General features: G+C 36.7%; 1 protein-coding gene across 19 annotated transcripts in view; it reads left to right on the top strand.

The window, feature by feature from the left end:
* The window catches only part of CAPS2 (calcyphosine 2), a 32,233-nt gene extending 21,873 nt beyond the window's left edge, over positions 1–10,360 (top strand). For all 19 annotated transcript variants that reach the window (XM_030478965.1, XM_030478970.1, XM_030478954.1 and 16 more), the window contains 6 exons: positions 1,022–1,137; positions 4,486–4,559; positions 6,028–6,182; positions 6,427–6,546; positions 7,587–7,683; positions 8,977–10,360. In XM_030478965.1, the coding sequence (XP_030334825.1) occupies positions 1,022–1,137; positions 4,486–4,559; positions 6,028–6,182; positions 6,427–6,546; positions 7,587–7,683; positions 8,977–9,152 (738 nt within the window). In that variant the 3' untranslated portion in view covers positions 9,153–10,360. The remainder of the gene's footprint in view (positions 1–1,021; positions 1,138–4,485; positions 4,560–6,027; positions 6,183–6,426; positions 6,547–7,586; positions 7,684–8,976) is intronic.
* The last annotated feature ends 8,608 nt before the right edge of the window (positions 10,361–18,968 follow it).

Raw genomic sequence — 18,968 nt, 5'->3', positions numbered from 1 at the left:
AAAGCTAGTAAGAAAATGTATTGTGGCTGAATTTGATAGCTCTTTGGGATGATGTTATACCTCTCAATCTCCATATCTGCAAACTGTGTTTCTGGGCTGACGTTAAGATGTACAAATGTCTCACAAAGTGGAAATGGTTGAGACACTTGCACAATAACTGTGTCTCTGTATCCTTCCCATTTATAAGTTTTGGAGGCTTCATAATGCAATCCTGCATGGATATTATAGTTACACCTATTGCTTTTTTTTTCTTTTTTTTCTTTTTATTTTTCCCAGTCTTCTCAGCATTTTTTGCTTTTAGTTTGCTGCTTTTCTTTATCTCTTCTTCCTCCTTCTTCCAAACCAAGATGCATCTTTAACTTCACAGAATGTGTGAGGTGTGTCCTCTGTCCTCAAGAGAGAAGAGGAATTTTGGTACTCAGACTATATGGGTAATAGAACTATATGCTACTAATTACATATTTTTGCTCAATATTTATTAGTGAAATGCAACAATTTTAAAGAATAACTTTATAGTTAGGCATTGCAGGAATTATTTGACTTTTGGGAAGGCTACTTTTCAGTTGTTTATCTCAAGTATGATTTTGGATTATTGAAAGTAACTGTGGAGGGTTTCTTCTAGTCTGAGAGAATTTTGCTCTCATGGAATCAATGTGGCACCTTCTGCGACTCTCTTCTGTGGTCCAGTGAGATCTCATAAGGATGAAGGGAGAAGAAAAATTGAAAAGTAGAGCCCAGATGAGGAAACAATATCTGTAGTCTCATGTTTCTCAGCTGTAGATTAGACAACAGTAGGCCCTCTTGCTAGACAAACCAGTACCTAGAGAATAATGTGTCATCTTGGAGCCTGCAGCTGTTTTTATTTGGTACTAGAAAAGCTCTTTTAAAAACGTTAACTGACCTTAGCTACACTTTTCCATCATTTCATACCAAGGCTTTTAACAATCACTTGGAAGTCTTGCAGAATGTATTTTATAAAATACACAATCTATCTGTAAATCACTGTATGCTTTACCAACAGGGAGCTAACCTAACTTTCCAAAGTGCTGATCATAACCTTCCAGAAAGCGTTAAGCAGAACCCAGTTCTCACCCTTCGTGTGATCAGTATTGATGAAACAGCTATGGATTCTCTAAAGTAAGTGCAGCTGGTTTTCAAATGACCTTTCCTTCCTTAACCAAAAACCATTTTTTATGATCAGAGCTTCTAATATCTTACTACTCATATTGCTAAAGAAAAATATATTTAGGCTGTTATTAGAGACATTAGTAATATATGAATGTTCTGTAATTCAGTAACTTTCTAGAATGATGAGTAATTTTAAAATAAGAATTATGAAACTGTCTTGCTTTGAAGTCAGATGTTTTTATATACAAATACGGAAACTTATGTGATGAACTAAAATTTATGTTTGGGAGAAAATGCTTTTTTTGTCATCAGCAATATTATTATTGAATCTTTTGTGAAGCTTCTGTTAAAAGCTTGTATCCCTCATAGAATCATAGAATGGTTTTGGTTGGAAGGGTCCTTAAAGATCATCTAGTTCCAACCCCCCTGCAGGGGGGAGGGACTCCTCCCACTAGACCAGGTTGCTCCAAGCCCCGTTCAACCTGGCCTTGAACATTTCCAGGGGTGGGGCAGCCACAGATTCGCAGGGCAACTTGTCCCAATGTCTCACCACCCTCACAGTAAACGATTTCTTCCTTACATCTAACCTAAATCTCCTATCTTTCAGTTTAAAGCCATTCCCCATTGTACTGTCACTACATGCCCTTGTAAAAAGTCCCTCTCCATATGTCTTGTAGGCCCTTGTTAGGTACTCAAAGGCCTCCCCAGGCTGAAAAAGCCCAACTCTCTCAGCCTCTCTTCATAGGAGAGGTGCACCAGCCCTTTTATGGTAACACAAGTGTGTGAACACAGGCAGGGGAAGGATTGGAGGTTTTGCTTTTTATTTTTTATTTTTCACTTTCTTTTTCCTCCTTCTTCCTATCCTTTCATTTTTCCAGAACCACGTTTGCCACATGTTGAAGACTTCAGGCACCGGGACAGGATTTCTGCACTTATTCTTTCAAAATAGGTTTTAGTTAATTATGTTGTTCCATAGTCTGAAAGATGGGAGTCTCTTAAATAATTTTCACATGATTAGGTGGATGATTAACTTTGAGTTTGTGTTAGTTTTGAAGGTATTTTTCTCATCTCAATATATATACTGAAGTAAACTGTCTAGGAAATGAAGCATCTCTGGGGTTTCTGGTTTTTACTGTGAGTGTACTGGTTCTTAGCACAAATAAAATTTTGGTATAAAATTTGTCAAACTGCTGTGTTGCCTGAATATGACAGTTACTTAACAGTGTTGGAAATATAGTCAGAGCTTAGTTTGAGACTACTCAAATTTTGCTGAGGAGTGTTAGCCAATAGCAGGTGTTATAAGGTAGAAATTTTCATAAAATCATGGAATTGTAGAAAGGGACCTCAAAAGGGGCATCTAGTCCAACCTCCCTGCTCAGAGCAGGGTTTACTACAGCAGGTTGCTCAGGGCTGCATCCAGTTGTGTTTTTAAATATCTCCAAGGATGGAGACTCCGCAACCTCTATGGGCAACATATTCCAGTGTTCAATCACCCTTGCAGTCCAGAAGTGTTTCCTGATGTTTAGAGGGAACCACTTGTCTTTCAGTTTGTGTCCATTGCCTCTGGTCCTGTCACTGAGCTCCACTGAGCAGAGCCCCTCTCAATAGTCTTTACTCCTTTCTGTCAGGTATTTATAGACTGATAAGATCCCTCGAGCTTTCTCTTCTCCAGGCTAAACAGTTCTAGCTCTCCCAGCCTCTCCTCATATGCTTGAATCCCTTCTTCACTAGGAACAGCAATAACAGAATCTCAGTTAAATACCTTCAGTGTCTACTTTTCTAGATAGACTACTTCTGTTAGCACAACTTAACTCTTACTTTTGTTTCTGCAAGTGTTCAGACACATGAAGCTTGTTCTCAATTATGATAACATTCACTTTAAGGTCCCTTTACACTGAAAGATTTGCAAAGGAGCCATAGTCAGCTAGCAGTACCTAAAGCAGTAAATTCAAATGTAATTGATTATGGAAATATCTAGTTGTATGATGCTTAGTGCTAATTGTTCCCTCTATGCAAGGTTTCCACAAAATAAAGCACAATATAATTTAATTTCAGATGGTTTATGTAAGACATTTTACATCTCAAAAGTCTGTCATTCTGGTAAACAGCTTGTTCTTTCATTTGTTGCTAATCTTATACCTGTGAAATTTGAAATTGATGCAGTGTTATCTCTGAAGGCTCCAGGAAGAAGACCTGCTTACTGATCTTTTTGGATTTTGCTGCTACCTGTCGTGGAACAGATTCTTTTTTTTATAGTTGCTCTCTGTGTTCTTTCCATTAGTGACTAAATTTCAGACTGTGAAGTCTGGCTTTTTCTTCTGAATGGGGGTATTATTGAGCTTTGTATTCTCTGATGCATAACTCTTGAGTCCTGTTATCTCCATTACTGCACTCACAGAGAATCCTGCTCAGGTACAGTCTGGAAGGTCAGTTTTAGGCTTTCAGGAACACCTATGCCATGCTGTTACAAGCCATGAATCTTCTGGTTCACATGTGTTTTACAGAGAGTACACTGTCCTTTGCAGGTGGTTGCTGACTTTCCAGTTTAGGTGGTTTGATATAGGCAAACTTTAGGGACTTCATAAAGGGTGGTACCCAAAGGGGAGATGAAAAGTCTTAACAGACAACAGAGAGGTAAGTCTTTGGCCTCAGAAAGCAGAAGGAGGAGTCGTCCATGGCAAAGCACTGATGAGCAAGCAGCTCAAAGCTGACAGTAGTTCTTTTCCATTCGGCTTCCTATTCTGATTAAAATAATTGGAACACTTTTTTTAATTTTATTCTTCTACAATTTTGATTTGTTCTTCCACAATGATGATTTTTTTCATCAACCTTTACAGTAATTTCTGATGGGGGGTTCTGGGAAGCCCTTCTCAGTAGGGGACTTGCCAGACAAAACGCAAAATTTAACCATAATTCCTAGGTCACACCTAAAATACACTAATCTAGCTTTTGATTGCCACCCTTGCTACATATTTTCTGAAGAGAGATTGTAGCTACTTGATGTCGTTTAGTTACCAACAAGAAAATATAATCGCTTTAAGCAGCCTGAGCTGAAAAGTAGGACTGTGTTGAAATAAATTTTTGGAGATTGTAGACACAGAAGGAATTATCCATGATAAATGAAATAGTAGAAGAGCTGTGAATGGAATATTGTCAGAAAGGAATTTCTGCATATCTACAGCTATTCAGCAAGGACTTTTGTGTGTCCCGTCTCAAACTCAAGGAATTGGATCCTATGCTTATATTTAATTCTTATACTACCTGTATAATATTCAGTATGGTTTTTAATACAACTGTTTTGAATTCAGTAATATTACATATAATTTCACCAATATATGTTAATTTTTATTATTTTAGAGCTTCTATGGAATTCAAGCAAGAGTGTTCTCAGCAAGTGGTTGATGACAGCAAAGTTTTCAAGAAGATTCAAGGTTTGTGTCTGCCAGAACCCATCTGATTTTAGTTTCTGTATCTCTATCTTTACAGCTCAATGCAAAGAACATTAGTGACATTACAGAGATTTTACTAGCATAAATGAAATTAAACAAAATTTAGATATTTAACAGAATATTGTTAGAATCTAATACCAGCATAAATCAATCATAAAAATACTTCCTCCTCTCTCTTTCTTTAAATAAACAGTCTGGCCTGACGGTAGTGGAGACACTACAAAATAATTGTGAATGTAATCAATAAAACGTTAATCTCTGCATTGACATAATCTCTAAAAAAAATGCTGAAACATAACACTGATCCTATGTTAAACTGTCATTAAGTTGAAAAAGTTATTGGCAAAATGTACAAACAGAATCTCATTTCTTCAGTTAATTTTGTGCCAGATATTTCTTTTGGCCATTATTTCTATACACCTTTGTAACCCATGGGCAACAAAAACTGTTGAACTGAAAAGCTTCCAACTTGTAGAAACTTCACTATTTACTATCATTAGCTAGACCTGTTTTAAGCAAACACTCTTTGGTCATTAAAATCTGTTTGGACATTTACTTTTAGAAAAATTATTGGGCTAATAATTAAGGATATTGTTTGAGCTTTAATTACTGCATTTTCCCCCCCCTCACATAATAGACACAAATGGATTTCTGAATTATCTGACTACATCTAAGGTTCGCAGGTGTGGCTTGGAAGAAGGTTACATGTATATGCTTCAAGACATCTTTTAACATATATCGGAGTTTGAACCTCACCAGAAAAAACTTCCTTCTTTCACCCTCCCACCTATTTTGCATTATAATTGTAGATACAAGTAATTGTAGATACAAGTAACAATATACAATATAATTGTAGATAGAAGATAAATATGATAATAGCAGATGACTTATGTTAACAGAGTATGCTGAGAAACTTCAATATACTTAAACCTGCTATCTAAAGATTTTGACAAGGCAGTTGTAGAAATAGTTCTCTGTGTATCATTTTTGAACTATTTTGCAGAATTACTTATATTTGTTATTGTTCCCATGTGTATTTAACATTTGTACAATGAAGGAGCAACTGTATCCCATAATGGCATGTTTGTATTACCCAAGTAGTGTTCCTAAATTGTATTTTGAATAATGGTATGTAATGAGTTCCAGCAGAAGTAAGCGGTTTTATAATCTGAGCGTATAGCGGGTGATAGCTGTTCTTCTTTCTGTGATCTCAAGAGTTTTGTTAGATGTTGCTGCTGCTTCATATGATTACTACTCAAATGTTAAGTAACTGATAGCTTAATTTTGAACTGACATTCTCCCGTCAAAATGAAGAAGCTCGGATACATGGATTGTGTCATTTTAAGCAGCAGTATCATAAGTAGTTGTGGTTTTCTTTGCTTCTGTATGAGCTCCATAACAAGTGGCTAACTTCATGTAAACATTGTCTTCTATTTCTCTAAATCTTTAGGTATGCTCAGAGAGACACTAAGTAAAAGAGGGGTTCGGGTTATAACAGGCATTGGAAAGTATTTCCGACAAGTAGACAAGAACAGAAATGGTTTTCTCTCTCAGGCAGCCTTTAAAGAAGCTCTAAAACTATTCCATTTGGAAATTCCTGAAGGGGTAAGTCTAGCTGAAACTGTAATCTCAGGTATTATCTTACTTAAATTGATGGAATAATTTCTTTGCTTAAATCTATGGTTTAATAGCTGTTTTTCCCAAGTTTGCTCCCCTCCCTCCCTTGTGGCATAGTGGCATTTCTGCAATCAGTTATTTTCTTGTGATAATATTGTAATTTCATATTATAGCAATTGTTTTATTCTAGGACATGGTGAACAACTTTGGCAAAATATTTTTTAAATTGCAGGACTTTAAATCCCTATGGCTTATTCTTGATGATAGCAGGAGTGATAAGGTCGACTATGGAGAATTTACTCGTGCCATATTTGGAGAAATGAACGAATACAGAAAAGCTTTTGTAAGAAAAGTAAGTTTTGTTGCAGATATTCTAATTGTAGATATTTTGCAGTTTAACTTTGGAGTTAGTTACTGATCATGTTCTTGGGTTTTTGTGGTTTTTTGTTGTGCATTGTATGCATATAGTAATTGACTCTTTAAGGTTTCAATGAGTTTATAAAAATAAATGTAAATTAAGGTACTGCATGCTGTTCCATTATTGAATTAGTTAATTCTAAACTCTAGAATTAATTCCTGTTTTATTTTGAGTTTATGCATATGTGTGGTATTCTTACAGTCGGTGCAGTGTATAGACCATCTGGCACCCTGAAAATATCTCTTCCAGAAGTCTGTTTCCTTATTTTGGCAGATCACTATAGCTATACGCAGATTTTCTTTTCCCCTCAGTGTCTGAAATAGGAGGCAATAATACTTCCCTCCTTTGAGATCTACAATTATAGTCATTATATTTCTTAGACTTCTTGTATTTGAAATGCCCCTTGTTATATGTCTATAACGTAATGTGGAGCCGTTTGCAGTATGAAACACTAATTACAAGCTAGCCAATAGAGTGCGACTGGATATCAAAATCAAGAAAAATGCCATATACTTTCATACTTTTAGTAATGGAGGATCTGACTCTCCTAGCCTTATGGACTGAGCAATGTGTATTTGAGTAAACTGAAATGAAAATGAAGCTGCTGTTAGCGTGCTGAAGAGGCTCTGTTGAGGCCTCTGTCGGAATGACACAAGCATCTTAGTAATTGGATGAGACAGAAGTTGTTTAAATTCTGATTCTAAGGATGAGTTAGAAATTTTGGAGAGAAGACAATTTTTTTTTTTTTTTTTTTTTTTTGAGTTTGTGAGGGGATCATATTTGATGTGAAAGCCTTTGAGATAAAATAATCATGAAACTACATATTCTAGAGTAATTTTCTGGTATCTGTTGCCTTACGTAAAACCGGTAAATTGATATAATCCATTGCACAAGCTCTAAAAATATGTGCTAGGTAGTAAGTATAGTTGATCTTTACATCTTTCCACTTTTTTTTTTTTTCCCTTCCTTTATAGGCTTATATGAAACTAGATTTCAACAAAACTGGGAGTGTGCCTATGGTAGATATCAGAAAATGTTACTGTGCAAAGAAGCATCCTCTAGTATTGGCAGGTAATTTACATCAACATCAACAACAACAATAACAACAGAAATCTGTAACAACTGAAGTCATCTTGTTAGCAGAGATACCAGATCCAGAAACTGGTTGCACATACAAACTGTTTTCATATTGGCTCAGACTTGAGCTGTTAGGGAAAACTATTTTCCTCTGATGACCTCTAATGTGTCTATTTAGAACACGACTATAAATAGTAATGGAGTACATATACACAATTTTAACACTTGCTTTTTATCAAGCTGAAAATACTGCATATATGCAGAGTAGTTTCTTTCCCTACATGCGTAGGATTACATTTAAGCAGCTATTTCTCAGCTTGGGTGTGCAAGTTACCAGTGACACATGATACTAGTAGTTTTCACTTAGGAGGATACTTTCATTTTCATATTACTGTTTTCCATCAAAATATGCAAGGTTTCCAACTGACACTGAATATACTCAGCACTTAAAGTTCATTCTGAATAAATTCATTTATTTCTGGGACAGGATTGTCATCCTTTAAAGAGGAAATGTTGGTTTCTTCATTATTTTTTCAGGATTCTCAAAAATGTTTAAACTCTGCCATTGAAAAAGTAGAAATTTAAAAATTTGTATGTCAGTTTCTAAAATAATATCTCTGTGTACCCAGCTCATCATTGTGAAAGTCTCACTAGTGTCCTGACCCTTCCTGTTTTATCTGTAGAGGAAAAGATGGGTTTTGTATTGGCAGTGATTTTAATGGTAACAAGTGAAGACACATGGTGGCATAGGGATGTTCTGCATACAATTTTTCCCAATACTGTAAAACTACATTTTTCCTTTCTTTTTTCCTTTTTCTCAATGCTATGAAATTGTGTTGAGTATAATCTTTCAGTCGCTAGAACACACACATAAATCGCAGAATGTAAACTTGTATCTTAAGTTTTTCCTAGCACTTTGAACTTGTACTACATTAAACATATGGTTTATTACAAGAGAACTTCTGAATTCAGAATTAAATTTCTAGTTTACAGATGCATTATTCAGTTTTTGCAGTCATTTGAAAGAAAAAATCTTCACGATCTCATAATTAGTTGAAATTAGTCTCAGGTTTCTGCTGATACTTAATGCTAAGATGTGCTATTAAAGTAAGAGGATTTCTGCAGCTGGTATTAAGCGAGCCAATGACTTAATTCTGAAATCAGAGTATTTGTTCAAGAAAAAATATTTGCAAGCTAAAATTTGAAAGTTTCTTGGCTGAAGTATATTAAATTCTATGTATTCACTGTTCTTGAAAAAGTATTTAACAGAAAAATATACTTTCACAGGCAAAGCTACAGAAGAAGAAATTAAATCATCATTTCTAGAAACATTACGGGAGTCCTGCAGCAACCCCAATGAAGTGTCCTATTCTGAGTTTGAAGATTACTATGAAGGATTAAGCATTGGAATCATGGATGATGATGATTTTGTTAATATCTTAAGGAACCCTTGGGGAATTTAGAGTGGGAGATGACAAAAATGAAGAAGAGACATTTTCTAAATAAAGAGTGAGCTAAATAAGGGAGGATTTAGTCTTGATGTGCATTTCTTCATAATTAGTGTCTTAAACTGATTTCAGGCTCTGAAAATTTTAGCTGCTTGCAGAATCATAGATAGCAAGTTTCTTAAAGTGTCCGTTGAGTCATGCTAACCACTTTTGAAATTTATAAATGCTGTTCATTCCTTTTCACTGGAAATAATGAAGACTGTTTCCCATACCAAAAGGCATAATTTACTTGATGCTAGAATGAAGTGGCCTATTTTAAAATAAGGAGGAATTAGAATACTAAAATTCATGAAGGGGTATATGTAGGAAAAAATTTAGTTCCATGATGCATTGTGAAAATCTTTAGATTTAACTGTATAAATATCAATGGTGTTTTTTCTTCAGAGTTTTCTTCTTATAAAAGTAATATGTTTATTCTTATAGCATACCTTGTCTCGTTTCTTGTTTCTCATGCTGGTACTTATCTTGAAAGAGAGCAGGCGATCCTTTTCCAATTTCGAGGATGTCTGCAGTACTCAAAGTGCAGAAGTGTTGACACCATTTAGCCCTTCAGCCTGTAGACCTTCTTGATCTTATTTTTTCATCTTCGTCAGGCATCTGAAGCTCAGCATTGAATCTCAAAGGTTTCAATGAGCACACATATATTTTGTAATGCACTTATTCCTTTCCTGTATTTTGCTAGTGGTTTTCAAAACAAATAATTTATATTTAAATATCTGGTTTCTTTATTTTCTATTGCTGTGTTTTTTGGTTTGGTTTTTTTTTTTTAACTTAGCAGTGATATCTGTTGTCAAACTGATATATAGCATTTCCTGTCTGCTGTGGAAGTATAGAAAATGAAAGTGTAAAAACAAAATCCCAAACCTAACCAAACCAAAACAACCACCTCTGTCACCAAAATCACCAATCAAAACAAGAAAAATAAAATAATGAATTAAAATATTCCTTGCTATGTCAAATACTCAGCCAGATACGCTTTTCAATGTAATACATCTCATTAATTATGTAAAATTCTTTGTGTTAAGAAATAAAAAATGTATTATTAATTATGTAGAGAGAGATACAGATAGCCTTTGGTTTCAATATGCTGTCACCAAAATTAACTGTAAATTGAACTGCATTTCTTAAGCCTATGCAATTAAAATATATTAGTGTCCTCTGTGCTTGTCTGCCTGGTTTTGAATTTATAGCCTGTGGTTAACAGAACCTTCCTCTGAGACAGAATTTGTGTTTCATAGGAATTTAAGGGCAGTGATGAAATGAATGCTGAAATGAGGGACTGTAGTCCCTCTGTGGCTGACTGGTTTATTCTAGATAGAGCTCTTGTTCTAATAGCTTGTGCGTTATTTTGATTGTTTTTACCCTGTCTTCAGTTGTAAGTGGGATTGCAGTTTCTGCTCTAAATCCTCAAATGAGGGATTTTCAGGGGTTCTTTTGGGGTTGCAAAAGTCTATATGTTTTACATAGAAAGGCAAAGTCTGTCAATGCTTATTTTAAGCAAGAATTCTGATGTGGCTCATTAGGATTTTCTTGCTCCCCATTCCTGCTGGGATTTCTCTTGCTGGAAGGATTTTGTTAATTAGTGTTCTTGGAATTGGTGATTCTGAGAAGGGTAATTTCAGCTGGGTTTACAGGGATCTGCTTGTTAATGTGTCTGTCCAAATAACTGAAAAATGCTAAGTGCCATTTTTATTAGTTTTTCGAAGAATCACCTGCTCTGTTTAGACTTGTTCACTTAGGAGAGTTGTACCTACATATAAAACTGTAGCTCAATTTAATAAATGTGAAAGTGATTGTGAAATGATGCATTGTCACATTTCTTTTTGCAGTGCTTAATTTTATTGTGGTGCTTTTATAGATTATTCCGTGTTATCTTATGGAGTGGAAAAATTGATGACAAGTGGATTTATCCTTCGTGGGTCTGCTTATCAGCAGAGGCTGTATAGGTCACATCTGCTCCAAATTAAGTGGGTTTTATTTTGTTCCTATCACTAAAATTATGTGCTGTTATAGGAATATTAGTTCCATAGCTTTAGTAGCCATGCTATTTTATTCTTAATCTGAAAGCAGGTCCTTAACAGGGTAATCTGTGATAAATTCTAAAGATCAGAAGTTGCCTGAAAATACAAGTAGGTACTCTGGCAATTACGTAAGACCTTCTAGGTATGTGATTTCTATTAACTACAAGGTCAGTTATGCATCAGTGGCTGCTTCAAACCATTGGTATGATGTCTATTGTGAATTTTTAACAGAGTTCACACATGTCCCTTTCCATCTGGCCACTATTCTCATTGTCTAAACTTAAGAAGGTGGCAAAGAATTCCAACCAGCTTCCACTCAAGGCTGGCCCACCATGCTTGCAGTTAGTGAGAAAACACAGAAATTGTGTTCCAACCAGGGTGTGCAGTGTCTGGCTTCCTTTCATTGATAGCGGTCTCAATACCCTGATGAGAATTGCATTCTGATTTGCTCTTATTTACTTGTAAACATTTGAATCTCTGTAAACCTGAATCCTTTTCTTTGATCAATGCTTTATACCTGTGAAACTGTCTGGAGTGTCCACTGGGGTTTTCTACCTTTTAAATGTGTTTCAAACAAAACTTTTTCTGCATTTGTTACCTTTCTTAGAATTGTCCGTGTTTTCTGAATTAGGATGTGTTCTTAGTTAGAAGTGGTGTTTTTGGAGAAGCTGGCTGGCTTTTTTCCTGAAACTCATTACTTAATAAAGCTAGTTGTCTTCATGCCACCCTGATTTACACTTCCACTAAAAAGTCTGAGCAACCCACTATAATACAGAATATCAGAAGTGCATTATGCTGCCAAAATATTTTATACTATTAGATGCACACGCTCCCAGAAGACAGGTGGAAATTAATGAAGTGATGTAACTCCTCATGCTCCAGGTCTATGACCACTTCATCAAATGAATATATACTGGTAATGTTATCTGGAATATTTAAGAGCATTTGTAAAAAGCAAAACACAGACACGTGCAAACCTTCAGTAGCTTCGCTTTGTCAGCTAATGAAAATACGGCAGCTTCACCTGGGAGGGATTTGTTGCTGAGAGGAGGTATTCTTAAGGATTCACACCCACAAACTCTCTTTGTTTCCATGAGTCTCTGCCAGATGATCAAATTTTATGGGTCTTTGGGGCCAGAGAAACAAAAAGATTAAAAATCTGTCTCTTACTGCGTGTTTGTAATGGGAGGTGCTGTTTAGTTTTGGGGTTTTGGGTATTTTGGTCTTGTGGGGTTTTTATGGGTTTGGTTATTTGGTTTGTTGGTTGGGTTTTTTCTTTTTTTTTGAGCATGATATCCCTAGATGGGTAAAGAGAAGGCCTAGAACTGATTTCTTACGTGTTGGTCTGTTAACTCCATAGAAAAACAAAGCAGGTTTTTCTGTGGCAGAAAAAGGGAAGGTAGAAAATCACATGCTTTGTTTTCTGGATATTACTCTAATAATTTATCCTTCCTTTACTCTCCTCCTTCTGCTTCACGCTTTTCATACTCTGAGACTGAGATAATTCTGTGCTTGCTTTTCATGTTGTTAACTGTCTTTTTGGGAAGCTGAGTTGGATGGCCTCTGGTAATCATGAGGCATCTCGTGATGAAAGAGGCAAGTAGAATTTCCTTACAGACTTATTTAGGCTAATTTTTCCACAGAGAATGTTTCAAAATATTAACCAAACCATAAGGTACTTAGGAAGGAAATGTGGTAAGAAGGTAACTACATAATGACCCTATGTAATACTTTGTTTTGTGGCTCCTATACTTTTGCTGCACCCCTTTTTGATTGTGGGGAGCCGGAGGCTTAAAGATGAGCAAGTAACCTTCAGGAAAAAGTAACAATAATCTGTTTATCACAAGTTTCTTATGTTTATTATATCATCTGTTGTGTTTACCTGGAATTTATAGTATCTGGGTACCTGTTTTCTGGCCTCTTCTCAGTCAAGTGTTACAGTTTGAATGGAATTAATTGGATTTGTGCGTGGAAACTCCTGTGTTTCTTGCTACTGGCAGAATTTTGTGTTTCCAGCATCCCAAGAGAAGCAGCTTTAAAATAAAAGTAATGGCAATTTCTTTGTGGATTGACTTTGTTGCAGCATTCTCAAAAGAGACATTTAGTATTTTAGGATCTTTTGCTGGCTTGTGTATTTTCTAGCTCGTGTTTTCTGACCTTTTGCTGCCATTTCTCCTCTCAGTTTTAGGAGAAAATAGGAATCTGAGAGACTCTAGAAAAGGCAGAAAAAATGGTATTTCGAAGGTGTGCTGTCTAGGTATCTAACTAACGAGGATTCTTCTTATAGAAACCTGACACTGCTTTCAAACTGCCCTTTTGAGTAATCTCAAAGAACCTCTTTGGTGGACTCCTTCCAAGTAGGCAAAATCTTAAGAGGTTCTCCTCTGAGACAGCTGGGAGAGGTGAAGGTACCTGCTTTGGTCCTGGTGCTGCTGCCTGCCCGCTTTGCTGCAGGGCTCTCTTATGAATGCTGCAACAGTGAGCTTCTTTTTGTAACCTTTGTTGGGAGAGGCTTGTGAGAAGGAGACTTCTTGCAGTCATTTAGCTACCTACCAATGTGCCAAGCTAGAACACAAGGACCATCCCTTTCATGGCAAGCTGCTCTTTACAGCAACTTCTCAAAACATCAGCCACTTAGTACCATCCCCATCCTTTCACCATATTTCCATTTTTTGCCACATCTCTGATTTAGTTGTAAGCTGGGAGTGAAACTCGGCAGGAGCTGATTAATTCAGGTTTAAAAGGGCTCTATTCCAAGAATAACTCCTGGTGTTCTGGTGTCCTCTTTTTATCTGTCCCATTTCCAGGGTGGTTGTTGGTACTTCTACTCATGTTATTTTGAGAGTTTTGGCCAAGGCCATCACAAAACTCAGTTTGGGAGGAACATGCCGTGGATAATACCTGCTTCCCACAGCTTTACACTTCATGTGGGGAAAACTCTAGGCTATTATAGGGAAGCACGGGTTAAAATCAGTGGAAGCTAAAATAGCAGCTTTGGGGATGTATCTTAAAGCAATATTCACTTTTCTTACAACCTCTCTCAAGTAAGTGAACATTTAATGACTCCTATGACTAATTCTGGGATCCTATGATTTGTCTTGGCATGAATTAACTAATGCACTCACGCTGGTAAAATTATTCCCCTGAAGTAATTTCTTTTGACAGTAGTATTTGCCTTGCAGGTGCTAGTGATTAACCACAGGTTTCATTTGTGAATACTACAGTTGTTTAATCCACTAGACATTCTTGAATTTATCCTTTCTCAGTGTTTCATGACTGAAAACATGCTGTTCAAAGGGAACAGCAGCAGAGATCAAAACAATGCTACAGTTTAACTTTCCCTCCTTCCCTTTAAAACCAGCATTTTGGAAGTGCCTCATACAGCAACACCATTTAAATCAAGCTATAATATAGTGTTTTTTATGGGTTTTATATGCTTTTGAGAAATATCAGTTCTAGATAATATTGTTGCATAGGTCCAAGTAACCATAAGGAAATAAGCACTCAGAAAAGTTAGTTTATTTATTTAAACCAAGACAGTGAGAAGGGAATAGGTTGTCAGTGACAGATAATTAACTTTTTATATTCCTTGTGTTTCTTTACTGATACCTCACCTTCTTTCAGACTAAGTGATTCCTAAGTTCTCCTTCCAATTTTACCTTGATATGCCTCCAAACTGTCTTGGGAGCAGCCTTCTTGGAAATGAGCTTCTTCAGTAACAGCCATAACACTGAAGACTTTTCAGAAATAATTCAAAATATGAAGTAACATCCAGCAACACAAGTCCCTAGGGGAGAGGATAGGAGATGGGGCAGATGAAAGCAAACAGTAGCTGTGATGACATCGCTACTCTTTAATGCTTTTTGTTCATTAATATATTTTTTTGACTCTTCCTTCTGGAGCACCAGCCATGAAGAAAAGCCTACACTGTAGTATAGGTCAATGTAAATACTCTTCCTTCACATATGATCAGACGAAATCAGTCTGGAAGAGATGTCATGGTAAGTTTTCACTCCATTATCCTATATTATCTGTAAAAAAAATTTTGTGTGTGTGTGTGTGCTATCTTATCTGTGATGGAGACTCCACCATATTCCCAGGTAATCTGTTCTACTGCTTCACTGCGCTTCATCTGAGAAGTAGTTCCCTACAGATTAACCTGAATCCTTCTTGTTACAGTTTAAGCTGATTACTGTTTCTGCTATCATATCCTTTCCTTATGCAACTGCATAAGGAAACTATTACTACATCTCCTTTGATCTGAAGTCTGCTAAATATGACTGTTCAGGAAAATCACATTAACTTGACATGTTCAGTCCATTCTCATTATTCTCTCAAGTGCCAGTTGGTGCATTTCTTGGACTGAATGCAATGCCCTACATTAGGCACAATGCACTGTTTAAGGTTTTGCCAGTGAGGTACTTGTCTTACAGATTTTATTTGTCTGTGTGTTTCTCCTTTTCTTTGCTGACAACAACCTGATGTTACCAAGTATTGCTGAGTTTGTGAAAAGTTTCAACCCACAAATTTTCTTCTCAAAAACTACTTTTTCTTGCATCATTTCACTTGAGGAATGGTGAAGTTCTGCCATGCTATGAGATATGAGGAGATGTTCCTGCTGGAAAATGTGTCCTTGAGTGTCAGTTGCATGGGAGCTGTGTGCTTACACTTCTTTTCAGATTGCTGACGTACATTCATCAGCCTTACCTGAGAGGAGAAGTATTATTTCTCCTTCCCAGTTGTGCTTTGTAGGATATATGTCAGTGAAATCCACAACATCAGCAAGGAATCGTATAATAAAAAATAAAGAAAACCCAAACGATGATGTGGTTTTTAATAGTTCTTTTTAAGAGCAGGGGGGACAGTAAATGGAAGCTGAACCAAAATGCTGTGTTTAACAGCAGCTCTTTGCAGACGCTCTTTGTAAATGTTCTCTTATGCAATTAATAAATGTAATATAATGTATGCAGGAATTTACTAGGTTTTATCATTCCTTATTTTTGATGTCATATGGAAAACATTTTTATTATTAATGTCTTTATTAGATTTTTACATATGTACTAATCCCTCCTACTGTCTGATGCATAGAAGTGCAGGTAGACTACCTGCATTCTACAGTTACTTTACTGTGATTCCCAAACCAAACATTACTTCTCTTTAACAATGTTCAAGATATAGGACTTCTACTACTTCCTGCTGCTCTGTTTTCCCTTCTTTCTCTTAAATTAGGCTGTCTATAACCTGGTGAACTGAAAGGTTTTGTTCAGTAAATGTAGTGAAAGAGCACTGTTACCAGGTGAGATTCTTCTTCAGCCCCCTGTTAACTTCCTACTGTATTAATTTCTGCAGTGCCTTCCCCTTCCTCCCGCGTGAATTAACTACCATGAATAATACATAAAATTATGAACTGCCTTTCACCCTGAAGGAGCAGTCCACAAGGTTGCTTTAGACGTTAGTCAGGAATACATCAAGATTACTTATTAGTATTCTTTTTGGCTTACTTGCATTTTTCTCTCTCTAAAATGAAAGGACTTGTAAAAACAGTAGTCATATTAGTTCCAAATAATGGACTTCCAAATTCATGGGCTTCAAACTGTTCCTTTGCCCTTTTACTTCAAAGACAGTCTTTTTGATAAGTTGTTAGACTGACTTGTGCTTTTGGGCTGTAGAGAGTATTTGATGGCAGCAATGAATGTAGACTGCGCATTCATAACTCATATCTATGAGCAGTTTAAAGGTGGTAAAAGATGGTTCTAACACTTAAGAAAACAACCGAGAATGATAACAACATAGCAATGCTCAGCTTAGACTGAGCTTTGCTACGTTGTTAACTGGGATTTTAATTGCTGGTTCCCACCATGTATTCTAATAGAAAACGTTCAGAAGTATCAAACAAAATTGCCATGGTAGATGTCAGTTTAGTGAGTCTGTTTAGTGATCTGTAAGTGGAGGATGCTGATGACATATCTTTGTGGTACTGGAAGTGCCTTAAGACAATTCTGTACTATGAAGCTGAATGTCCTGTTGCCAAAACAGGACACAGCAACACTCTTCCCTTAGGAGAGGCAGTTGACCACAGGCCTTTTTGCCCATCTGCGTTCTTGAACGCATGTTGCCTAAAGGAAGGGCTGGATGGCTGTAGGATACAAGCTGACATATGGAACCTCCTAAGCAATTTTCAAAATTACTGTTGAAAGCCTAAGCCAAAGACTTATTAAAAAGTGTAAATGAACCTGATAAGTAGTGGTATTTTTTTCCCTCCAAGATTAGTGTAATATTCACATTATTTATGATACTGCTAGATTTTAAACTAGAGCTTCCTTTTCTGGAGGAGGAGTAGCAATCTTTCAGTCACAGTAGTGGGGAAAACTTTAAGGTAGGCAGCTCTGCTTTCAGAGCATCTCTTTTTGCATTTTGTCTTCCATTTACCTCTCCTTTTGAAGCTGAAACTTTTTGAGCTGGGACATATGTCAGTTACTGTTTTATTAATGTGCTTTCTACCTTTGAAATGCCTAAAAACTGAGTCATGGGCTGAGCTGGGCATTATGCAAGCTGTTACACTGGGTTATAATCCTTGCCTCAGAAAATGGAAAATCTGAGTTGGAAAAGGTATAAGACAGAGATGAGGATAGGACATGGAATATTATGTCAATGATACAAGCAGCTAACATTTAATGTAACCACAAACACCTCAGGTTGCCTCTTGCTTAACAAATATCAATGATTTGTCACATGAAAAGATTATTGAAAAGTCAGAGCAAACCTATCTTCATGTCTGCATAGGTTAGCAGAGGTAGAGCTTGAGCTAGGTAGGGGTTTAAAATATTATGAGTATTTTCTTTGTTTAGGCAGCTCTCAAATATAAGATCTTTAGAATCCATTCTCCTTTAAAAAGGTCATCTCCCATGTGGCACTTCTCGGCTTTATAAAAAAATAATTAGTACATGATATGGGAATGCTTCTTCCATTTTGACAGTCAATATTTACTAAAAATATAACGGGAAAGACTTTGTTGTCATTGTTTTTGAGTATGCCTTGTTGTTGTTAACCTCCATCTTGAGAAAAAGCAGGTGAGAACCCAAGTGGAACAAAGTGGCAGTATGGGACTTCCTTGTGAATGCCTTGCCAGTAGCTGTCTTGCATATTTAAACTGCACTCCTCGCTATGGCAATAGCAGATTGGCTTCTGTGTCTCTGCCGGTCTTGCTAGCTGCCAAATTGCTAAGTGGAATGGTGAAGGTTACAAAAATGACACTCTACGCTCTCACTGGGGGCTGGCAGTAAGCTTGTACCCACGCTGCGGCACGCACGCTGTGATCTTGAAGTGAAAATACTTTCTGTAGAGGGGTATAAAACTCTCTGGTCATTTTAGCCTGCATGCTTTCAAGGCGTAGGGGGATGAATAAAGTATTGCAGCAACCCAGTTGCAAGAAACAGTCAGGGGGAGTTGTGGCAGGGTCTTGGTTAGTCACTGGCAGGGGTGTGCTGCCTAGCTTTAGACAGCTGCTTTAGGCACTAGTGGTGCGCTGCTACAGTCTTTAGGCTATCTGCTTGCTCTGCAGAAAAGGTAGGGTCTTCCAGACCTTTAAAGGTATGTGTTTTTCTCTTTTTGAATATGTAAACGCTTAGGGAAATTACCATAGCTAATCGGACTAGCAAAAGTTAGGAGGGTATTCACTCTTCCTATGGGACACAGATGCTACAAATCAATCCCTACTGTAGTTTCAGTGGTTTGGCTGATCAGACCAGTC

This window comes from Strigops habroptila, chromosome 3 (assembly GCF_004027225.2).
Source record: "Strigops habroptila isolate Jane chromosome 3, bStrHab1.2.pri, whole genome shotgun sequence".
In the NCBI taxonomy this organism is placed as follows: domain Eukaryota; kingdom Metazoa; phylum Chordata; class Aves; order Psittaciformes; family Psittacidae; genus Strigops; species Strigops habroptila.
This window is presented reverse-complemented; position numbering and strand designations above follow the sequence as displayed.